This window comes from Oryctolagus cuniculus, chromosome 7, assembly GCF_051225735.1.
Source record: "Oryctolagus cuniculus isolate XC-2025 breed Fujian yellow rabbit chromosome 7, ASM5122573v1, whole genome shotgun sequence".
Lineage (NCBI taxonomy): Eukaryota > Metazoa > Chordata > Mammalia > Lagomorpha > Leporidae > Oryctolagus > Oryctolagus cuniculus.
Window position 1 is genome coordinate 82,822,545 of NC_142873.1, and position 24,331 is coordinate 82,846,875.

Consider the following 24,331-nt stretch of genomic DNA (forward strand, 5'->3'; position numbering starts at 1 on the left):
TTACTATTTATCTTCCCTTTGTAGAATATAAATTCTGTAAGTATAGGAATTCTGACTATCCTGATCAATTATTACCAACACCTAGAACGGCACTTGGTACAGAAAATAAGATCAGCGATTGTTAAGTCTATGAGTTTCATTTCAGCACTGGGTAGTACTATGTCTATAAACCTAGAACCCAGTAAAATGATAGGCACATATAAACTGCTTAATAAATATTTGCAGAATGATATATTTTTACAAGATTTATTTTTAGCTATTTCTTTGAAAGGCAGAGTGACAGAGAGAAAGGGGGAGGGACAGAAATAGATTTTCCACCTGCTGGTTCACTCATCAAATGGTCACAACAGCTGGAACTGGGCCAGGCCAAAGCCAGGAGCCAGGAACTATCCAGGTCTTCCATGTGGATGGCAGGGGCCCAACCACTTGGGCCATCATCCGCCACCTTCCCAGGCACACTAGCAGGTAGCTGGATCAGAAGTAGAGCAGCTGAGACTTGAGCTGGCATTCTGATATAGGATTCTGGCATTGCAGGTGGTGGCTTAACCCACTGTGCCACACACTGGCCCTGAATAGATGGATCTTACTCACTAGGATGGTGTCACTATGAAGTCTAATCAGATGACCTCCAAATCTACTTATGCAGCCTCAACCTCCAGTTCCTTATCTTTAACTGCTGAAAAACTATTTAAATAGAAGCTATTCCTTTCTAAGATATTTTCCAACTTCTGTGGTATTATTAATTTTGTCACTTATAGCCAAATTCCTTCCTTTGGATGCATACCTAATTAGTTATTAAGTCATACTGAGTTTCCTTCATTTCCCACATATATCTTTGCTGTTACATTTTACTTCAAGCTCTTATCACCTTATAGTTGTACTATTAGAACAGCTTTATACCAATTTACATGCCTTTAGGCTCTTGTCCCTCAAATTTACCCCTCATAAAACTCTTAACTAACTCTTCTGATATGTGTCTCCCATCCTCACTATCAACAAGTGACTTCAGCCTAGCAAAGTCCTCAATATCTTTTAAATGGAAAGTATTAAAATAAAAGTATGTCTGGGAAGTGAAATGGTAGACTCATACAGTTGGTTTTGATGTAATGATAAAAAGTCTGCAACTAATTAAGTACCTACTGAAAAGCCAATAAAGTATAAGTTCCTTGAAGGAACCTGAGAGATCTTGTTTATATTGTTCCTTGCTAATCTATCACTTGGAAGTACCTAGTATAGAGTAGGTATCAATGAGTATTTGTTAAATAATAAAAGAATGGTTTCAATGAATAAATAAATGATCCTAAATCTGAAAATGAATACCTGTGGGGAAGTAGTATTCTCTGAAGATCAGTTTGGTACTTAGTCACAGAGATTAGTTCGTAGATTATGTTAATCAAGTTTCTATCACAATTCTAAGATTTTTACATGGACTTCATCCTCACCTATCTCAATGAAGTAGACAGCATTAAAGACAATAAAACTGGAATACATGAAAGGCTAAGGACTTTAAGTACATACATTTTTATGTGTCAGAGAGTATCTGAATCAACAAGAAAAACAATAAGGGCCTGACCATGGATGCAGACTGTGAAGAAAAAGATAAACTGGAAAAGTATTTTAAATAGCTCATTTGAAATTCAGTTTCTAAGATAACCTTCAAATGGTGAGTTAGAAGAATCACGTTAGTTAGAGACTATATATTATTAAGATAGAAAAAAACACCTTAAATTTGATCTGGCTTCTGACTTTTCAAGTTAATATAAACTATACATTTTCAAAATACTGTACAAATGCAGCAATCTGATACTCACCTGTATCTTACGTAGGTTCATAATAAGTCATCAGATGAAAAATGTCAAAAATACCTAGGTTGTTCTTTTCTTCTTAAGAATAAAACTCCTTAAAATGTTCTAAGAAATAAAACTTATATTCAAAATAATTTATAAGTAAAATGAAAATTCAAGTAAAATGTTCTTCTTACCCTGTCTAGTTCCAGTGTAAACTTCTGGTCCCATGACTGATTGGAAATGGGTTTCCAGCTAGTTTGACCAACCACAGTATTGTCTAGCTTCAACACAGCACAGACATCATCTGTAATTAAAATTTATTAATTTGCTTTAAAAACTTTAAATCTTTAAAAGTGAAGTACCACTGTATAATAGCAATAAAAGTCTTTAGGACCCTTTGAAAATAAGATTTTTCATTATAAATACTGAAGCTTTTGCATGTTAAGTGACTTGTTTTACATATACCTGCATTCCCACTCTATCTTCCCAAATCATTCTTTGCGTTTCATAAAAATACAACTAGTATATGGTTTGTTTACATTAAAATATTTGAAAAGAGCAACAGATGACCACACTCTATGTATGTATATTAATATTAATCATCCTGTTTTCTCTCTCTTAATTTGGTATTTATAGAGCCTGTTGCCTTAAATTTTTTTTTTTATTTTCATGTTCTTCCTTAAGTGCCTCTCCGTATTCAGGAAAGCCCTTTGTACTCTATCACAGGTTTGCTTGAGCCTCCATCCCTTGCTCACCAGTTATATAGTTACATATAGCTTCAGAATATCTCCAAAGTGCTTCTAAACCTCTTATATTTTACTCTCTCCCTCTCCTCTTTACCCCCAATAAAGTTGACTACTAGGCTATTATCTCAGTAAATATATCTGATCTAATAGTTAGTATCAACATTTCAATGTGAGTTTAGTAGTGTTGCTGAAGCATTAAAGAACCAAGATGTGATCCTGTTTAAGAAAGACACATCTCATAATCGTTGCACAGCTTCACCTTGGCACAAAAATGTATCTGTACATGTTTGTGAATGCATCTGTATGTGTGTGTGTGCATTTACTCCATTCTTCCAAGTAATTTGTTATTTATCAGTTTATTTCCAATAAAGTAAAATTTGTTGCCATGTTGTTTCCTATTATTATAGGATTTAATGTTCTTTATTTACAATTTAAAAAAAACAATTATTGATTAATGTGAAAGGCAGAGAGGGACAAGAGAGCTAGAAAGTGAGCTTCAATCTATTGGTCTATTCCCCCAAATGCTTGCAATGGTCGGGGTAAGCCAGGAACCCAATTACTCGAGCTATCACTGGTGCCTCCTAGGGAGCAGGAAGCTGGGTTGAAAGGCTAGAGCTGGGTATGAAACACAGTGTCTTTACCACAGGGTCAAAGGTTTGCCCAGCAAAGAAGTCTGTAGAGGTCTGCATTGGCGAGGGTGTGGAAACTAAGGATTCTGCCACTAAACCACCAATGCCTCATTAATATTTTAAAATTACATTATAAAAATTATAAAGGGTTTTGTCCAACTTGTACGCTTCCCATTCTTTTGTTTCCCCATCACCATGTCCCTTGTATAGTCCCTTTAATTTCTTATATGATTAAAAAAAAAAAGTCTGATTACTGAACTGGACAAGTCATCAGTTTTTAGGAGATTTCGACTACTTCCGCTTTTACTTTTACTCGTTCTGCTCATGAAAGATGATCTGGTTTCACTTGGACTCCAACCAGGTAGAGCAACCGATGTTGCTTTTGATCGTCCAGGGACGTTCTCTAGGATATCTTGGCAGCCCATAAGACGAACTTCCAAGGTACCTGGTGGCATAAATATCAGATAAGAACATTAATTCTTACTATACAAAACTGTATCTCTGTTGACTTACTAAAATACAAAACTCTTCTCTCAGAGAATCTATGAGGTAACTATTATCTTTCCTGTTTTAATTAGAGAAACTACTGAAAACTTAAGACAACTATAAGAAATTTTATAGTAAAGAACAGTACCTCCCAAAGTGTTGTATTACATAAAACAAGTTACATATACTTTTTATCTAAATATTCATTTCTGAAATACCTAGAAAAATATAGAAATATATGTATAGAAAATGTGAAGGGGAAATACAAAGCTAAGTAAAATATCTATAAAAATAACACATAGGAATAAGAAAGGAGGACATCTGACTACGTGAATAAGTATGTTTTCTAAATTATGTAATTAATATAAGAAAGGACTCTGCAGATGTTTTGCATAAATAAATGGATTTTAGTTCTACTTAAAACATAAAAATTACATTTTTTTCCCATTATGATGGTTTAGTCACACAATTCGGAGTGGTAATTATCTAAGTATAAAATAACACAATTTTATTACACAAATACTACATCCAGGTATTAAAAATGAAAATGAAGAGCTGTGGAGTTAGGTCATTATTTGTTCTATACAATAAAATTAAAACTTCACTATTAAAATTTTAGATGTTGCACATAGCATAGCATTGTAGAGAAATATTTCCTGGTAAAAGTTATCACATTAAATTCAAACAAGTAAAACTTAATTTTGTTTAAAATTTTTCATTAATTAACAGTAACTAAAGGGCTTACACTTCTAACCATGAAGTAGTAATAAAACTTCCCAATTCAAATAATTAAAAAAACAAAAAAAAAAGAAAAAAACTTTTACAGACACTGGACATCAGGCAACGAACAATAATTCCTTGAAGATGGGAACAAATGAGATGAACCTTAAAACTGCTCCAGTTTACTGTCTTAATACCCAAGACAGAAGGGGAACTCAGGTGGAACCAGGTTGAAGAGACAGAAATGAGAGTATGAGGAGACCACGGTAGCTAGAGTTCACAGGGCAGAGTGAAAGAAAGGAGAGAGCTATCCAGAGAAAACTCCTGATTTAGAGGGTCCCACACAATATATTCAACAAAGTACTAATCAGCACCTGCTTGTGAAGAAAATACCTGAGGCAGGGGAAAGAGCCACCTGAAAAAGATTAGAAAGAACAATACTCAGTGCACACAGGTAGGAATGGTGTCTGTTCCCACCAAGTAGGCTTGAAAATTCACAGGGCATTGGTGGGAATACCCAGTAGAACCTTGACCTAGAAATAGAGAATTACTCCCTGAGTAAATGATGCAATTGTCCCGCATTAAAAAAAAAAAAATTCCAAAAAGATCAGATTGTTTCTAAGTAACTGTATTTTGGGGCTGGCACTGTGGCATAGTAGGTTATGCAGGCTGCAATGGCCGGCATCCCATCCCCACCAGTTCCTGTGCCAGCTGCTCCACTTCCGGTCCAGCTCCCTGCTCATGGCCTGGAAAAAGCAGCAAAGGTTGGCCTAAGTGTTTGGCCCCTGCCACCCATATGGAAAACGTGGAGGAATTCAGCCTGCCACAGTCTTGGCTATTGCGGCCATCTGGGGAGTGAACCAGTGGACAGAAGATCTCTGTTACTCTGACTTTCAAATAAATAAATAAAAGCAAGCAAACAAAAAACATCTAGTACTCAATAAGGTAAAATGTACAACATTTAACATTCAACCCAAGATTACCAGGTTTATTTCTTTTATATTGCTGCAATACAAATTACCACAAAGGTAGAGGCTGAACTAACATTAATGTCAGAATTATCATACAAGGACATTAAAATGATTATTATTATTATTATTCACCTATTCAAAATTATATATTCCACCTACTCAAAAGTTAATTAGAAGAAATAAAAAAGATTCAAATCAAATTTCTAGAGATAAAGAGAACAATTACTAAAATTTAAAAATATACAGCAGATGGAACTGGTGACAGTTTAAACATTAAAAACGAAAAAGTTAATAAACTTGAAAAAATAGGTTTAAAAAATGAACATTGCATACATGAACAGTTTAACTTCAAGTGGACTATTGTATGTACAATTGAAGTTTCTGACAAAGAGCAGAGTAGGGGACAAAAGATAAATTTGAATAATGGCTTGAAATTCTTCAAATTTGATTAAAACAATAAATTCAGTAAATATTCAAGAGGTTCAATGATCACCAAACAGAAATAAACCATTCAAAAGTCCAATTTCTCAAAATAAGTGATAAACAGAAAATGCTAAAATCAGCAAAAGAGAAACCAAGTTAACATACAGAGGCACAAAGATTAGGATGGCAGCAGATTTCTCATCAGAAAATAGGAAAGCAAGACTCTCCACTTTAAAAATGTGTACTCATTGTACATCAACTGTCCATCAATGAAACTGCTCTAAAAACTGGATATGAAGATAGGCACAACCATACACATTTACTGTAAAATCATAAAACTGTATACTTAAATGGTTTAATTCTATGGTAAGTAAATTATGCCTCAACATAGCTGTTAAAGGTAATGGGGTGGGGGCCGGCACCGCGGCTCACTAGGCTAATCCTCCGCCTAGCGGCGCCGGCACACCGGGTTCTAGTCCCGGTCAGGGTGCCGGATTCTGTCCCGGTTGCACCTCTTCCAGGCCAGCCCTCTGCTGTGGCCAGGGAGTGCAGTGGAGGATGGCCCAGGTGCTTGGGCCCTGCACCCCATGGGAGACCAGGAAAAGCACCTGGCTCCTGGCTCCTGCCATCGGATCAGTGCGGTGCGTCGGCCGCAGCGCGCCGGCCGCGGCGGCCATTGGAGGGTGAACCAACGGCAAAGGAAGACCTTTCTCTCTGTCTCTCTCTCACTGTCCACTCTGCCTGTCAAAAAAAAAAAAAAAAAAAAAAAAGAAAGGTAATGGGGTGGAGCTTCAATATTCATATTATGTTTCCTTAGGCTGTGGAAATCCTACTGCAAAGTAGTAAGACAGATTAAGTACAGTAGATAGTACTTTCATTTTAATTCAAAAGAAACAACATGTTGTGTTTGTACTTTATTTGCTTTTTTTGTTGTTAAAATGGCAAACCTAGCTGAATTCCACTGTAAATGCTCAGTGTAAAAGCCATCCAGGGGAAACTGAACCCATCTGGCTACTATTTTCCAACCATGGTAGCTTATTAAATATTTTAGTAATGTCAGTATTTCAGGACATGTCAATGCTCCACACCTGTTTTCATTTAGGGAAAAATAATCTTGAGGGAGTTAAGATCTTTATTAAATACATATAAGTTTCTTTCTTTTATAAGGTGACACAATTGCAAGGGTATATAACCATATTAGAAATAGCTTCAAATTACATTCTTTATAACTCACAACATGAAAATTTTAAAACAAGCAAATCCAACAGGTAAATATTTGTGTTCATAAGCAGTAACTATTAGAACAAGTAAATGCTTTTTATTTTCTCTCAATTCTCTTATAAAAGTGTTTTTATATCTTATTTATTAATATTACTAAGTATTTCATTTTGGTACAATTGAATAACAAGCTTTCAATTGTGAGGAAATTTCCTGTTTTAAAAACTGTTAAATTTCTCAAAATATGAAGCAAAAAACTTCAATTATACTTCCATCAAAATAGCAATATATTTAAAAATTTCAGTATTTTACTCAATATCTCCACATTATACATGAAGAGAAACCACATATAAAAGCACGTGGTGACCATGCTCTTACTATTTGTTCATGTTCATCTTTCATCATGTCTAACCCTTTATTAATGTCACTATTTCTTTTCCTATTTACTCTATATTTAATCTATAGTCTACTAGCTATTTAAATAAATTTTCTTTTAAAAAAATCAACATGTCCAAAGAATTTCAAAATTTTTTTAGATTGATAATTTATATCACTTTGTGTGAACTGCAATAAGAAAAGGAAGAATAGCAAGAAATTACTGAAAAAGATTAAAGTTCTAATTAGGGGCTAGAAGAGATTTGAATTGAAGAGGAAAAAAATTTCTAGTCATATCAGCAGGGTTCCTATAATACAGCTTTATTGCTCTTTCAGAAATACTGTTAACTTCCAAATTTTTATTTCTTTATTTTTTATTTATTTGAAAGGGAGGGAGGGAGAGAGGGAAAGAGAGATAGCAATAGAGAGAGGTATATTCTCTCTACTGGTTCATTCCCCAAATGGCCACAACAACTGGGGCTGGGTCAATCTGAAGCAAGTAGCCTAGAATTAAGTCCAGATCGCCTATGTGGGTGGCAGGAACTCATTGAGCCTTGCCTCCCAGGGTGTGCATCAGCAGGAAGCCAGATCAGAAACAGAGTAGTGACACAAACCCAAGTACTCCAATGGGATGAGGATGTCTTAACACAATATTTCACCCTCCAAATATCTGAAACCATGTTTTAACTAATGAATCATTCAGAAACTATTGAGTATTAAAATGTGTTCAACTGTGAGCCAAAAGATGGTGAAACTTAAATGGAAGTACAGCCCCTAATTATCAAATACTATTACTGAAGTATTTGTTGAATGTGTAAAATGCCCTATGCAAGGGGGAGAATTACAAGCATGAGGGTATTACAAAAGTTTGTGGGAAAATGGGCTAAGTTCATTTTGACACAAACAAATACACAAAAATTCCTCTAAATCAATGCATACTTTTTCATGATATGCATTTCCATCATTTTAAAAAAATATTTAATTTATTTGAAAGACACAGTTACAGAGAGAGGTAGACACAGAGAGAGAGAGAGAGAGAGAGAGAGAGGTCCGCCATTTGCTGGTTCACTCCTCAGATGGCTGCAACAGCCGGAGCTGTGCCAATCTGAAGCCAGGAGCCTCCTCCGGGTCTTCCACACGGGTGCAGGGGCCCAAGGACTTGGGCCATCCTCCACTTCCTTCCCAGACCACAGCAGAGAGCTGGATCAAAAGAGGAGCAGCCAGGACTAGAACCAGTGCCCACATGGGATGCCAGCGCCTAAGGCCAGGGTGTTAACTCACTTCGCCACAACGCCTGCCCCATCCAATAATTTTTTAAAAGAGCCCTCATAGACAATTGACAAGGTCTTTTTTTCTTTACAGGCATATATTCCAGTTCTGATTAAAACACACACAAACACACACACACACAAACACACACATACATTCAATAAGAATAAAGCAAAGACATTTAAGCAGAGTAGGGTAAGCACTGTGAACAAATCAGTTTGTGATAGGTTTCATGGCAGGAGTTGTACAAGATATGACTAGAAACATAGACAGGTATCATAGTGTGTAGGGTGAACATCAGAGACTCCAAGTTTTCTCAGTTTTAATGTTTTAAAAATGTTTTCACAGGCCAGCAATGTGGCTAGTGGGTTGCCCATCATTTGCTGACACCGGCACCCCATATTAGAATGCTGGTTTGAGTCCTGGCTGTGGCTATTTGTGGGGTGAACCAGCAGATGGAGGATGGAGGATCTCTCTCACTCTATCTTTCAAATAAATACACAAATAAATCTTTTTTTTAAAAAAATATTTTTTTAAAAAAAGATTTATTTATATTTATTTTTTTAAAAAAAGATTTATTTATTTATTTATTTGAAAGTCAGAGTTACACAGAGAAAGGAGAGGCAGAGAGAGAGAGAGAGAGAGAAAGAGAGAGAGATCTTCTATCCGATGGTTCACTCCCCAGTTGGCCTCAACGGCCAGAGCTGCACTGATCCGAAGTCAGGAGCCAGGAGCCAGGAGCCAGGAGCTCCTTCCAGGTTTCCCATGCAGGTGCAGGGTCCTAAGGACTTGGGCCGTCTTCTACTGCTTTCCCAGGCCACAGCAGAGAGCTGGATGGGAAGAGGGGCAGCCGAGACTAGAATCGGCACCCATATGGGATGCCAGCGCTTCAGGCCAGGGCGTAACCTGCTGTGTCACAGCACCAGACCCATAAATAAGTCTTTAAAAGTAAGTTTGTAGAGCTGGTGTGGTTGCCTAATAGGTAAAGTCGCCACCTGTGATGCCAGCATCCCATATGGGCACTGGTTCGTGTCCCAGCTGCTCTATTTCTGACCCAGCTTCTGCTAATTGGTCTGGGAAACACAGCAGATGATAGCCCAAGTGTTTAGGCCCCTAACACACAAGTGGGAGGTCTGGCTTCAGCCCGGCTCAGCCCTGGCTGTTGTGTCCATCTGGGGAATGAACCACTGGATGGATAATCTCTAAGTCTCAGTTTCAAATAAATAAATCAATCTTTTTTTTAAAAAAAGTTTGTGGAAATGGAATGAAAAGATAAACTTACTTTAAAAAATAAATTTTAAAAATGTTTTCATTGTACCTCTAGGACAAAAGATGTATCTAGCAGTTCTGTTTAATAGGTCCAAATACAGAGAATCTTGTATCTTCACAAAATAATACCTACTTGAAAAAATAACATATATAACTGAAAAAAAAACCCCATATTTTTATCTCAGTCTTAAATAAGCAAAATTACTTCCTAATGGGATGCAGTGTGCTTATGGGGGACCATACAACATCTCAGATTTTTTTTTAAAGATTCATTTATTTACTTGAGAGGCAGAGTTACAGACAGAGAGAGGGAGACAGAGAGAGAAGTCTATTGATTCACTCCCCAGATTGCCACAATGGTTGCTGCTGAGCCAATCTGAAGCCAGGAGCCAGAAACTCCTTCTGGGTCTCCCACACAGGTGCAGGGGGCCAAGTACTTGGGACATCTTCAACTGCTTTCATAGGCCATAGTGAGTGAACCAGTGAGCAGCTGGGACTTGGACCAGGACCACAGGCAGATGCTTAACCTACTCTGCCACAGCACAGGCCCCCAACATCTCAGATTTTGGAATCAGTTTGAAAACTGCCATCTTGGTTTTCATATTTCATTAAAAAAATCATAGCAACCAAGAAAAATCCATCTTTACCAAGAGAGGACATCACTGAAAGGAAAGTAGCTACACCTAATATTGAAACTGCAATTACCATGAGCAAGTAGTTTGCCTGGAAACTGTACGAGGTGTAGCAATGTTGTGTTTTCCTCAAAAACTTAACATATCCTGTTGTACCCATGTGAATTCATTTTGACATACCAGGTTATCTCAGATTTAAGAGCTGAATTAGGAAAAATGCAGGTTTAGACAGAACTTAATTAGATAACAGTAAAATTTAACTGCAAACTTAATGTAAAATCTTGTCATAATATAAAACTCACTGAGGGGTGGGTTTTTGGTGTAGGGGCTAAATCACTCCCAGTCCATATGAAGTGCCTAGCTCTGCTCCTGATTCCAGCTTTCTGCTAGTGTACAGATTGGGAAGCAACAGATCCAGTTCTGGGCTCCAGGCTTTCATCCGGCCCAAACTCGGCTGTTGTGGGCATTTGGTGGATGATCTAATAGATGGTGCTTTCTATTCCTCTGTCTCTTTACCTCTCAGATAAAATAAACAAATAAAATTTTAAAACAACAACAAAAAAAACCCTGATAATCAAAACAACTGCAGTGTGGCAGTATGCTACACAAACCTGAGGAATACTTCAAAATATTCAGTAACATTTTTAAAGGTACAGTTCTTTTGATATACATATTGATAAGCAAACATGGATTTTGTAAAGTCCATGTAACAAAAGTCCTAATCACATGAGCCACATCAGCCTTTGTAAGCAATCTCAGAAAAAATGGTAGAGTAGGAAACTCCAAAGTCAGTCTCTCCACAGAAACTCGGGAAAAAAAGGCAAAAATAGAATCAACTTGATCAAAACTCTGAGGGGCCAGGGTTGTGGTGTAGCAGGTAAAGCCACTGCCTGTGATGCCTGAATCCCATACGGGCACCAGTTCATGTCCTGGCAACTCCACTTGTGATCCAGCTCCCTGTGAATGGCCTAGGAAAACAGTGCAAGATGGCCCAAGTGCTTGGGTCCTTGCCACCCACATAGGAGACCCAGATGAAGCTCCTGGCTTTGGTGTGGTCCAGGCTCGGCCATTGTGGCCATTTAGGGAGTCAGTCAGTGATGGAAGATCTTTTTCTCTCTGTGTCTCTCCCTCTCTCTATGTAACTCTTTCAAATAAATAAATAAATATTAAAAAAAAAAAAAAAAAGAACGAACTCTGGAAAACAGCCAAAGGTTTACCATAACTAAGTGAATGCTTAATAAAAATTTAAAAAGGCAAATACAACTCAATAGAAGAGCTTAGTGGAATTTTCTTTACCTTTCTTTCATTGTACCCCCATCCCCCAGCGCCTACCCAGCTCTGTGGCAGTCTGCAGACTGCATTGCTAGTACAGGGTCCTGGTGCCAGAGCGAGCAGAGAAGACCTCACCTCATTCTCAAAGAACTATGTTTACTTGCTTTGACACGTCTCAAGATTCCCTAAAAGTTTGCAAAAAAGGGTTTGATTTATTTCATCAGACTATAGAATCTCCAAGTGTAGAGAAACAGCTAAGTGGAGGGCATTTGTCAAAACATTTAAGGATTTATTTAAAAGGCAGAGAGAGACAGAAAGAGAGAGAGAAAGAGAGAGAGAAAGAGAGAGAGAGAGAGAGAGACTTCTTTCAACTGCTGGTTTACTCTCCAAATTGCTATAATGGCCAGAACGGAGCGAAGCTGAAGCCAGGATCTGCGAACTCCATTCTTGCCTACCATATGGATGGCAGGAGTATAAGCACTTTGGCCATCATCTGCTGCCTTCCCAGGCATATTAGCAGGGAGCTGGCTTGGAAGCAGAGAAGCCAGGCCTCTGATACCGGATGCTGGCAACACATGTGGCAGCATAGCCTGCTATGCCACTATACTAGCCCTGGCCAAAAAATTTAAAAGCGAATGAAATGAAATGGCTAATGCTGTCTAGGGCAAAGGGTATCAGCTGTGGCAAATGAAAGACAAACCAAAGGCCCTAAAGGAAAAGCTAACAGGTGAAATGCTCTAGGGAATAGGGCTTTGTAATGCTTCTTTCTATTACTGAGAAACTAAAAGATTAAATGCAAGCAGGAGGCATTCTCAGCAGAGACCCAGAAGGCATGACACTGTCACCTCTGGCTGACTTTTAAGCTCTGCACTAGTAAAGGCAGGGATATAAACTGTTTGGGTGACTGTTGAAAGTCTGAACAACATACCCACACAAAGACCTGGCACTTCTCCCCCTCCCCACTTTGGGGATCACAGATGACAAAGCAGTCTTTACAAAATATATCATAAAAGTGACTAAATGGGGGCCAGCATTGTGTGTAACAGGTTAAGCCAACACCTGCACCACCAGCATCCCAGTGGTGGTGGGGTGCCAGTTTGAATCCCAGCAGCTATACATATCATCCAGCTCCCTGCTAATGGCCTAGGTGAGGCAGCAGCAGATGTCCCAAGTGCTTGGGATCCTGCACACACATGGGAACCCCGGATGAAACTCCTGGATCCTGGCTTTTGACTAGCTCAGCCCTGGCTGTTGCGGCCAACTGGGGAGTAAACCAGCAAAATGAAGATCTCTCTCTATGTATCTCTTTCACTCTGTAACTCTCCCTTTCAAATGCATAAAATCTTAACAAAAAAAAGTGACTAAATAAATGTTACTCAATATATAGCAGCAATAAGATATCCTAGAGAAAAGGAGTATTTGTTTGGTTTATGGGGTTAAGTATTTTAAAGAAGGGAAGTAGTAGCTGAATGATAGAGGAAGCACAGAAACAAGAAAATATGAAAGGTTCACAGGAAAAACAAAATGAAAATGGTCTCTGAGGAAACCAATACAGTAGACCTACTAGATAAAGATTTTATATCAACTGTCTTAAGTACACTCAAAGATGTAAAAGAACAGAGATCTTAGAAAAACAAGAATGGTGTCTCAATAAATAGGTAATACTAAAAAGGAAATAGAAATTATGAAAAAGAGAAAGAGGAGGCCAGTGCTGTGGCACAGAGGGTTAAGCCCCTGCCTGCGGCACTGGCATCCCATTTGGGCACAGGTTCTAGTCCCAGCTGTTCCACTTCTGATCCACCTCCGTGAAGGTGCTTGGACCCCTACACTCACATGGGAGACCTGGAAGAAGGTCCTAGCTCCTGGCTTCAGATCGGTCCGGCTCTGGCCGTTGTGGCCATTTGGGGAGTGAATACCTCTCTTTCTCTGTCTCTCCGTCTTCTTTGTCTAACTCTGCCTCTCAAATAAATAAATTTTTTTTTTTAAAAGAACAAACAGAAATCCTAGAGCTGAAAAGTACAGTAACTTAAATGCCTATGTTCACTAGAGGGGTTCAACAATAGATGAGTATCAACAGGGAAAAAAAAATCAGTGAACTTGAAGGTAGGTCTATTGAAATTATCCAGTATTAGGAACAGAATGCAAATTAAGAATGAAGAAAAGTGAACAGACCTGAAGAAAAAGGCAAGATACAATATATCACACAAATATATGCACAATGGAAGTCTCAGAAGAGAGAGGAGAAAAGAGAAAAGGTAAAAGGAATATCTGAGGAAATGATGGCTAAAAATTTCCCAAACATTGCTTTAAGATAAAACCCTATACATTAAAAAGTTCAAGAAATCTAAATAAAATAAGCCCAATGAGATCTACCCTAAGATGGATTATAATCAACCTGTAAAAAGCCAAAGACAGAGAATCTTGAAAGCATTGAAAGAAATAACTCGGCTGGCACCCTGGGTTCTAGTCCCAGTCGGGGCGCTGAATTCTGTCCCGGTTGCTCCTTTTCTAGTCCAGCTCTCTGCTGTGGCTTGGGAGGGCAGTGGAGGATGGCCCAAGTCTTTGGGCCCTGCACGCATATGGGAGACCAGGAGGAAGTATCTGGCTCCTGGCTTCGGATTGGCCCAGTGCGCCGGCTGTAGCAGCCATTTGGGGGGTGAACCAATGGAAAAGGAAGACCTTTCTCTCTGTCTCTCTCACTGTCTAACTCTGCCTGTCCAAAAAAAAAAGAAAGAACTCATCACTTACACTTACAAAGGATCATCAATAAGATTATCAATAAGATGAATTCTCATCTGAAAGCAGAAAGGCTGAGAAGAAATGCTATGAAGACTTCAAGTATGGAAAGAAAAAAAATCACTCAAAAATTAAGGAAAAAATAGATTCCCAGATAAATAGAAGTTAAGGGAATGCATCACCAAGATACCTGCTCAGAATACATACTAAAGGAAACCATTCAGACTGAAATGAAAAGATAGCAGAGCCAGCGCCATGGCTCACTAGGCTAATCCTCCGCCTTGCGGCACCGGCACACCGGGTTCTAGTCCCGGTCAGGGCGCCGGATTCTGTCCCGGTTGCCCCTCTTCCAGGCCAGCTCTCTGCCGTGGCCCGGGAGTGCAGTGGAGGATGGCCCAGGTGCTTGGGCCCTGCACCCCATGGAAGACCAGGATAAGCACCTGGCGGTGCGCCGGCCGCAGCGCGCCAGCGGCGGCGGCCATTGGAGGGTGAACCAACGGCAAAGGAAGACCTTTCTCTCTGTCTCTCTCTCTCACTGTCCACTCTGCCTGTTAAAAAACAAATAGCAGATAGTAACTTTAAAGAAAAAAAGAATATATAAGTTTTTAAAAAGCCAATATTAGCAAACTTTTTGGTTTGGAGCACTTCTTTTTGATTCCAATGTAACTTAAAAGACAAGTACATAAGGATATATTTATAATTTACTTTAATGGGAATATTAATTTATGACACATAATTTATGACACCAACAATACAAAGAGAGGAGGCACAGCTGAAAATACCCATTTTGTACACTACTGAAAATAAGCTATCATCAATTCAAATTGTATTGTCATAAATTTAGGATGTTAGTAAGTAACCATGACGGTAACAACTAAGGAAATAATTTAAACTGGAATGGATGTTTAAATCAGCCTTATTCATGACTGCCAAAACTTGGAAACAACTAAGATGTCCTTTAGTCTGTGAATGTATACATAAACTGTGGCACATCCAGATAATGGAATATTATTCAATGCTAAAAGGAAATGAGCTAGCAAGCCCTGAGAAGAAATAGCAGGAACTTAAATTCATATTACTAAGTGAAAAAAACCTTTGAAAAGGCTACACGTTGTATGATTCCAACTATATGACATTCTGGAAAAGACAAAACTACAGAAATAGTGAAAACACTGGTGGTTCCAGGGGTTGGGAGATTAAGGAAAGGGAAGGATGAATAGGAAGAACAAATATTTTTAGGGTAATAAAACTATTCTGTATGATACAGCAATGGTGGATACATATCATTTTATATTTGTGAAAACCTACACAGTGTAGAACTCCAAAGGTAAGCCTCATGTGAAGTATGGACTTTGGGTGGTAATGATTTGTCAGTGTAGGTTCATTAATTATAAAAACTGTTATCACTCTGGTGTAGGATGTTGACAGTAGGTGAGGCTGTGTATATACGGAAAAAGGCAGTTTTTGAGGACTCTACTTTCCACTCAACTTTGCTGTAAATCTAAATTTGCTCTTTTAAAACAGTCTAGTAATTAATATCACATTCATACATAAAAGAAAATAAGGAGGGAATAAAAAATACACTAGAAAATTTAGAACACCATAGAGCAAAGTATTAGAAGAATTCATGAAAAAAAGACTGATTGTAGAAAACAAGTAGTAAAACGGCAAAAGTAAGCCCATCTATTGTATAATAAAGAATCTGGCTGGTTTTTGAAGCTGATTTCTAGGAGGGGGCATCTAACCCCTTGGAATTTCCCTCAGTGACAGGTGTATCTTTGTTATTAATGATGCATTCTTCAGGCCACACCCAGTTTATGCTAATACGTTTATTCATGGCAGGATCCTAGACAATTTCAGAGTGGGGGTTTGCTATACCAGAGAGGCTAATCAATTCATTAGGGCCTTGGGACTTTGAGCTACATATCAGCCTGACGCCCTAAGCACCCAGGGAGGGGCTGAGACTGAAAACTGAATTCAACAACATGGCCAGCCAATGATTCACTCTATCATGTGTATATAACAAAGCCCCAATGAAAACCATTGATACTTAAAGCTCAAGGGAACTTCATGGCTGGCGACAGATATTGATTAATGTGTTGGGAGGGTGACTTAGTATCCTAAGGACAGAAAAAATTCATATTTAGGACCCTCCCAGATCTCATCTATATTTCTTTCTTTTGGCTGGTCCTAATTTGTAACCATAATAAAACTGCAATCACAAGTATAGTGCTTTCCTGAGCTCTGCTAGTTGTTCCAGCAAATTAGTGAGACTGAGGTAGAAGGAGGAATCCTGGAATTTGGAGACAGTTCCTCAGAAGTGCTAGTGGCCTGGGAAACTAGAGCTTTACCTCAAAACATCTTTGTGTTTGAGGTGAGGGCAGTCTTACGGAAGATCATGCTATAAACCTATGAACTTTAAGCTTACTTCCAGTAGTTGGCATCAGAATTATATTTTATCAGTTAATTATGTTAATTATAAGTGGATGAAGCTATTCAATTAAAAGGTAGAGACTGGCAGAATGGATTTAAAAACATGATCTCTTTAAGAGGCTCATTTAGGTCCCAAGACACTTACAGATTGAAAATGAAAAACAGAAAATGATATTCATTATAAATATAACCAGAAGAGGACAAGAGTGGCTATATGAATATCAGACAAAATAGACTTTAAATAAAAAACTGTTATAGGAAACAAAGAACAACATTAAATGAAGATATGAAAGTCAATCTACCAAGAAGATGTAACAACCATAGATTACCTAACAAAAGAGCCCAAAAATATATGAAACAAAAATTTACGTAACTGAAGGGATAAATATTAAGAGTTCCTCAGAAATAGCTTGAGATTTCACTGCCTCACTTTCGATTGTGAACCTACTAGGAAAACATAATTTAAAAAGGTGGGGGTTTGACATAAATGTTGGTGTGTCTGTAGAAAAACTAGAACCCTCATACATTGTTGTTAGGAATGTTAACATGACATAGCTGCTATGGAGGTCTGATAAATCTTCAAAAAATAGAGAGCTATCATATGAACTAGCAAGTAACTCCTAGGTATATACCCCCTTCCAAATAAAGTAAGAACCTACATACAAATGTTCATAGTAGCACTATTCACAATAGACAAAAGGTAGAAAGAATCAATAGGTCATGATGGATAACCAAATGTGGTACATACCCCAAAAATTGGTTATTCAGCCATAAAAAATAATGATATATTGATATATACTACAACACGAAAAAAGCTTTATAAACAGTAGCTAAGTGAAACAAGCCATATACAAAAGGCCATAAATTAAATAATTCCATTCATATAACATATGAAATATCTATACTGGAACAATATACAAGCAAAAGATCCATTATTGGTTGCCAGGGGGTGAGGGAAAGGGGGTGGGGAGCAACTGCTTGGTGACTATTGGTTTCCTTTGGGGTGATGAAAATGTTCCAGAACTGATAGTTGTGTTTGTTGTATAACATAGTACATACACTAAGTGCATCTGAATTATACATTGTTAAAGTGGTTAAGATAAACTTTGTTATATATATCTTACTACAATTTATAAAAAAATCTGTGCACACTTTTTTTATTCCTAATACTAAATAAGGACCACATGTAGACAAAATTGCACAAGAAAAAAGGAGCCAGGTGCTACATACCTGTTAATGCTGCTGGTTTGGACAGTGTACTATACTGGTTTTGTGTAGATATCATACTTTGACGTGGACTTAGTGTTGGTGATGCAACAAGTGAAAGCTCCTCAATAATAATACTGCTTTTGGGATGATTCTTGGGAAGTTCATTTAATCTTTGTTCTAATGAATACTTCAAAAGGTCCAACTTCTGACTTGACTCATTAAATCTTGCTTGAGCCTTGCAGAGGAGAAAAGACAATTGCTGTCATTTAAATAATCACATTATTTGAATAATGTATTTAAAAACTTAAAATTTTTATATTAATTTACTTCTGAAAGTGCTTTTCTGTCAGTTACTTTTCCTGAGCCAAGTAATTTCATTACATTCTTTGCACCTTCTGCCACTGCAAACTCTATCCTAAAATGATGCCTTAATTCTTCCATCCGAAGTTCAAGAGGACTTATCACAGGTTTTGCTAGAAGAAAAAAAAAATTAAACCATTTATTTGACTTCCTAATAATAGTGATTAAAAAACATGAAAAACAAATGAATTAAAGTAATAATCTACAAATCAATAAACACTGAGTTAACAGTAGATATAACTGAAATTCAGAGTCTTCCATTTTAGCCATTATACATCTAAATTACAAATGTGAAAACAAAGATGTCAGAAGTGAAGACAGGGATATACTGTAACATTACACTGAAATGCTCTCTATATCTGTGGATTCCACATTTATGGATTCAATCAGCCACATAATGAAAATGTTTAGAAAAAAAAACTAAGTCTGTACTAAACATGTACAAACATTTTTCCTCGTCACTACTTCCTAAACAATATAGTTTAACAACTATTTTCATAGCATCTACACTGTATTAAGAATTATAATTATAGAGATGATGTAAAGTATGCAGGAAGATATGTTTAGGTCATATGCAAACAAGACATACATTGTTTTTTTTGGTTTCTTTTTGGCAGGCAGAGTGGACAGTGAGAGAGAGACAGAGAGAAAGGTCTTCCTTTGCCGTTGGTTCACCCTCCAATGGCCGCCGCAGCTATGGCCAGCGCACCGCGCTGATCTGAAAGCAGGAGCCAGGTGCTTCTCCTGGTCTCCCATGGGGTGCAGGGCCCAAGCACTTGGGCCATCCTCCACTGCACTCCCGGGCCACAGCAGAGAGCTGGCCTGGCAGAGGGGCAACGGGGACAGAATCCGTTGCCCCGACTGGGACTAGAACCCGGTGTGCCGGCGCCGCAAGGCAGAGGATTAGCTTAGTGAGCTGCGGCGCCAGCTCTGCTATCTTTTCATGAATTCTGAAGATAACTAAGGATGGCTGTAGTTTCTAGTCCTACTTTCAGCAATTAGCAGTATGGATTCCCTCTGGAATTTAAAACAAAACTAAAAAGAAAACAGAGCCAAATTCTTAAATAGTCCACAGCCTTTTAAAACTAGGCATTGATTATAAGTATTCATAGTCTAATTAAAGTGAAGAAATAAATTCTAGATTGATGTCATCTTTTTTAAAATTTTTTAATTTTTTAAATTTATTTATTTTTTGACAGGCAGAGTGGACAGTGAGAGAAAGAGAGAGAGAGAGAGAGAGAGAAAGGTCTTCCTTTTGCTGTTGGTTCACCCTCCAATGGCTGCTGCGGCCGGCACATCGCACTGATCTGAAGCCAGGAGCCAGGTGCTTCCTCCTGGTCTCCCATACAGGTGCAGGGCCCAAGCACTTGGGCTATCCACTGCACTCCCGGGCCATAGCAGAGAGCTGGACTGGAAGAGGGGCAACCAGGACAGAATCCGGTGCCCAGATCCGGACTAGAACCCGGGGTGCTGGTGCCACAGGCGGAAGATTAGCCTATTGAGCCGCGGCACTGGCCTGATGTCATCTTGAAACATGACACAAATATCTGAAGACATCTACCCCAGGTAAAGAGTGTAAAACTCACAATTATAAATATACCATGCTTCCTCTCTTTTAACTTTGAACCATTGCCCCTCTCCTAAGATTCATTTAATACCACATGCCCACAGTAGAAGAATGACAGTTTATCTCTAATCCATCACCATTATCAAAAGCCATTTCATTTGTCTGGACTGCCTGAAGAATCTGCATTCGTATGACTTCAATTTTTGTCTTGCTGTCCTGTAGCAGTTGCTGAGCTGTACCATGGAGTTTCCGATCCTATTAAAAGTAAGTTTGAAAAGGTAAGTCAATAAAGGGCCGAAGGAAACATTTTCATATCTTCTAAAGAAAACATTTGATATAGCAGTACATGAAAAAGTTAAAAGAACACTGTAAGATATAATATTGTGGATAGATATATGAAAAAAAGAGCCACAAAACTTTTTAGGTAATAAATGAGGAAAAAACTCCTTAAGATAATCTGAGGAAAAATAAGTAAATCTTATTATTCTTGTGTTTTTAAAGACATTTTTATGATAAACAATTGAGGTGCACAAATGATGTTTTGATATAAACACACAGTGAAATGATTAGTACAAAAGCTTTAGATATCCATCATCTTCTATGTTTACCATTTTTTGTGGATAAATAGCACCTAAAATCTACTCTTTCAGCAAAATCAGTATGTATTTCATTAGCTAGTGCCTGTGCTGCACATTAGATTGCTAGACTTATTCATTCGACCTCACTACAAATTTGTACATGTGAGCTACCATTCCCTCCTTACCCCAATAACCATAGCTCTGCTTTCTTTTTCTGTTTATTCAACTTTTTTTAGATTTCACATAGAAATGAAATCACACAGTATTGTTTTTCTTTCTTTCTCCGGTTTATTTCATTTAGCATAATATTCTGTAGCTCCAACCATGTAGTCACAAATGGCAGCATCTTTTTTTAAGGCTATATTGCTCTGTGTGTGTGTGTGTGTGTGTGTACACACATAATTTCTTCACTCATTCATCTGTCAATTAAAACTATACGCTGTTTGAATTTTATTGTTTTAAAAAAATTCAAATTCACAATTGTAATTTCCTCTTGTCATTGCTTTACACAAAATACAAAAAAGTTTTCCTTTACTATGATCAATAACTCTCAGCAATGATAATGAAATGGATATTTCAGTGACCATGACTAAAACATGCAGATAATCTTTCCTTCTTCCATTATAATTCAGTTAAATTTTCAAGGAAATTCACAAATGTTAACAAACTTTTACAATAACTCATCACAAATGTATCTGTGTTCCAATGGTAATTTTTTGACACCAGTGACAACAGAAAAGGTTCCTAGAAACTCTTGAATGTTAAAAAGCCAGAGTATCTCATTAAAGCTGAGAAGCTACATTGAATAAACTTCTATCACTTCTTAAGACTTCAAGAAAAGCTTTGAATTAAGTGAAATAATGTTACTTCTGTACCTCCATTTAGTTTTAGTAACACTAAATGTAAATGGCAAACAGAACTGTAGTAGGCTCAATAATTACCCATCCAACGATTCACATTCAAGTACGAATTCTTGGAACCTTGTTAATATTTTAATGTATTTGGTAAAGGAACTTTTAAAATAGCAAATGAACTTAAGGTTATTATCACCCAACCTTAAAATATAGAAATTATACTGGATTTTTCAGGTAGGCCCAATGTAATCACAAGGGTCTTAAGTGAAGAAGAGGCAAAAGAGGTCAGAGCGACATGAGAAAAATGATCTGCTATTGTTGGCTTAGAAGACAAAGGTAGAGAGCCATGAGCAAATGGTTCAGGGAGGGAGCAGCCTCCAGAAGTTGGAAAAAGTAAGGAAACAGATTCTTCCCTGCAGCCTCCAGAAGAAGATGCCAACAGCCCTGCCAACACCCTGATCTGGGCCCAGTGAAATCCATTTTAGACAAAATAAACTACAAAACTGTAATAAAGGGGCAGTTGCTTGGTCCAGCTACTGAACTACCAATTAGGATGTTCATGCCCCATATTGTACTGTCTGGGTTCATTTCCTGGCTTTGGCTCCTGAATTGAGCTTCCTGATCATGTAGACCCTAGCAGACAGGGGAGATGGTTAGAGTAATGGGAACCCTGCCACCCACATGGCAGACTAAGTTCTTGGCTTTCTACTTCAGCCTGCCTCAGTCTCAGCCATTACAGCCATTACAGTTCTCTTTTTTTCCCTTTCTCACAATGCATCTTAAAAGACTATAAAATAATAACCTTTTTACAATTTGTTACAGCAGCCATAGGAAATCAAAGTATCTGAAATTAATGCCATCTTCTTATTTGAGGATTATATTAGTACCTGGTCCCCACTCCCAACACACACATGTAACACAAATATATAACACTAAGCATCAAGTTAAGAAGTGTTTTCTTACCAAGGAAGGTCAATTTTTATACTTTATTGTATCTCTACTTTTATTACTAAAATAATGAATCCTGATTTGTAAATAAAACAGCATACAATCAACCTATATGAGTATGCTCCAGAAGATTCAAGATTAGACCCTAAGAGATAAGTATCAGTAGGACAGATCATTTCAATAAACCTAACACATCCACATAGTATAAGACACTGAATAATGATGAGGATAGACATATATATGGTAGGAGGGTAACTTTGCTATTATTATTAAAGAGAAAAAGAATAAGGTGAAATATATTCTGTTATGTTACCAAACTCAGAGTTAAAATATAATGCATAAAAAAACTCACAAATTTATGAAATTTACAAATTTCATTCGATTTCTTTCTTGTTGCTAAAGTCAGCCTCCTAAAAAAGAGCTTCTAACCAGATTTTGTGCTTTAATATTTTATAAACATGAAATATTTAGGTTTCACACCAAGAGGCACAGTTTATTAAGTCCCTGAGATATTAATTTATACCATAAAGTAGATATACACAAATATACTAATTACCCTTTACTAATAAGGAAAATAGCTTGAATTTGGTGGTTGTTTATGGCATATAATAAATGCTTTATTAATATACTTAATTCACTCCTAAACTTAAGAAGAAAATGCTTTTCTCTTTCTGTAATTCCTTCATCTATCTAGTATTAGGAGTATTAGACAATTTCAAGAAATAACTATTTCTTTGAGATCAGACCAGAGTTAAACACAGTGGTTCAAAGCTCATAATTTAATGGGACAAATCTATTTTGTACCTAGAAAGACTTGGCCCAAATCTTACTATATTGTAAACCTGGGCAAGTTATTATCTTTTTTTTTTTTTTGACTTGGGCCATCCTCCACTGCCTTCCCAGGCCACAGCAGAGAGCTGGACAAGAAGAGGAGCAACTGGGACAGAACTGGCGCCCTAACTGGGACTAGAACCCGGGGTGCCGGTGCCGCAGGTGGAGGATTAGCCAAGTGAGCCACAGCGCCAGCCCAAGTTACTATCTTTTGAAAGCCTTGCAGAAACTGTGGAAGTAAGGATACCACCCTTTAAAACATGGGAACTTTTGAAAACTAAAAATACATTGGCCAGCACATGACTGGCAATATCCTCTAAAGCAATAAAAATAATGATGAAATATCTTATTTCAATTAAGTTCTAATATAAAAGAAAAAAATATTACGTAAATTAATATAATATTATGTCTTTCAAACTGTTCCAAATACCCACAGATAGCACAAAGAAATTTCTAGAAGTATCTTGACTGTGGTGATGGTATTTTGGGTAGATAACCATGAACAGACTCATCAAAACTATGTACAATTTTTGTGTATCAATTAAATCCCAATAAAGTTTAAACAAACTAAAATGACTGGAGAACTGGGGCTTAGGTGTCCTGGATGGTTACTCAGGTATTTCCAAATGATGTTAAAGTATGAGAAGGCTTGGGAACATCAAAAAGGGGAGCAATGTAAGAAGATGTTAGAAAGAACCTCAAATTTTATTTATTTTTTTAAAAGATTTATTTATTTATTTATTTGACAGGTAGAGCTACAGAGAGTGAGAGAGAGAGAAAGGTCTTCCTTCCGTTGGTTCACCCCTCAAATGGCTGCTAGGGCCGGCGCCGCGCCGATCCAAAGCCAGGAGCCAGACACTTCCTTCTGGTCTCCCATGCGGGTGCAGGGTCCCAAGCACTTGGGCCATCCTCCACTGCATTCCCGAGCCACAGCAGAGAGCTGGACTGGAAGAGGAGCAACCGGGACTAGAACTGGCACCCATATGGAATGCCGGCACTGCAGGCAGAGGATTAGCCA

The 24,331-nt window shown here is 37.8% G+C and overlaps 1 protein-coding gene across 2 annotated transcripts in view; it reads right to left on the bottom strand.

The window, feature by feature from the left end:
- The window catches only part of PKN2 (protein kinase N2), a 156,526-nt gene that overhangs the window by 44,243 nt on the left and 87,952 nt on the right, over positions 1–24,331 (bottom strand). For both annotated transcript variants that reach the window (XM_051856284.3, XM_089337099.1), the window contains 5 exons: positions 20,240–20,357; positions 18,503–18,648; positions 18,197–18,410; positions 3,422–3,607; positions 1,982–2,091 (listed from right to left, as the gene is read on the bottom strand). In XM_051856284.3, coding sequence (XP_051712244.1) covers positions 1,982–2,091; positions 3,422–3,607; positions 18,197–18,410; positions 18,503–18,648; positions 20,240–20,357 — 774 coding nt within the window. The remainder of the gene's footprint in view (positions 1–1,981; positions 2,092–3,421; positions 3,608–18,196; positions 18,411–18,502; positions 18,649–20,239; positions 20,358–24,331) is intronic.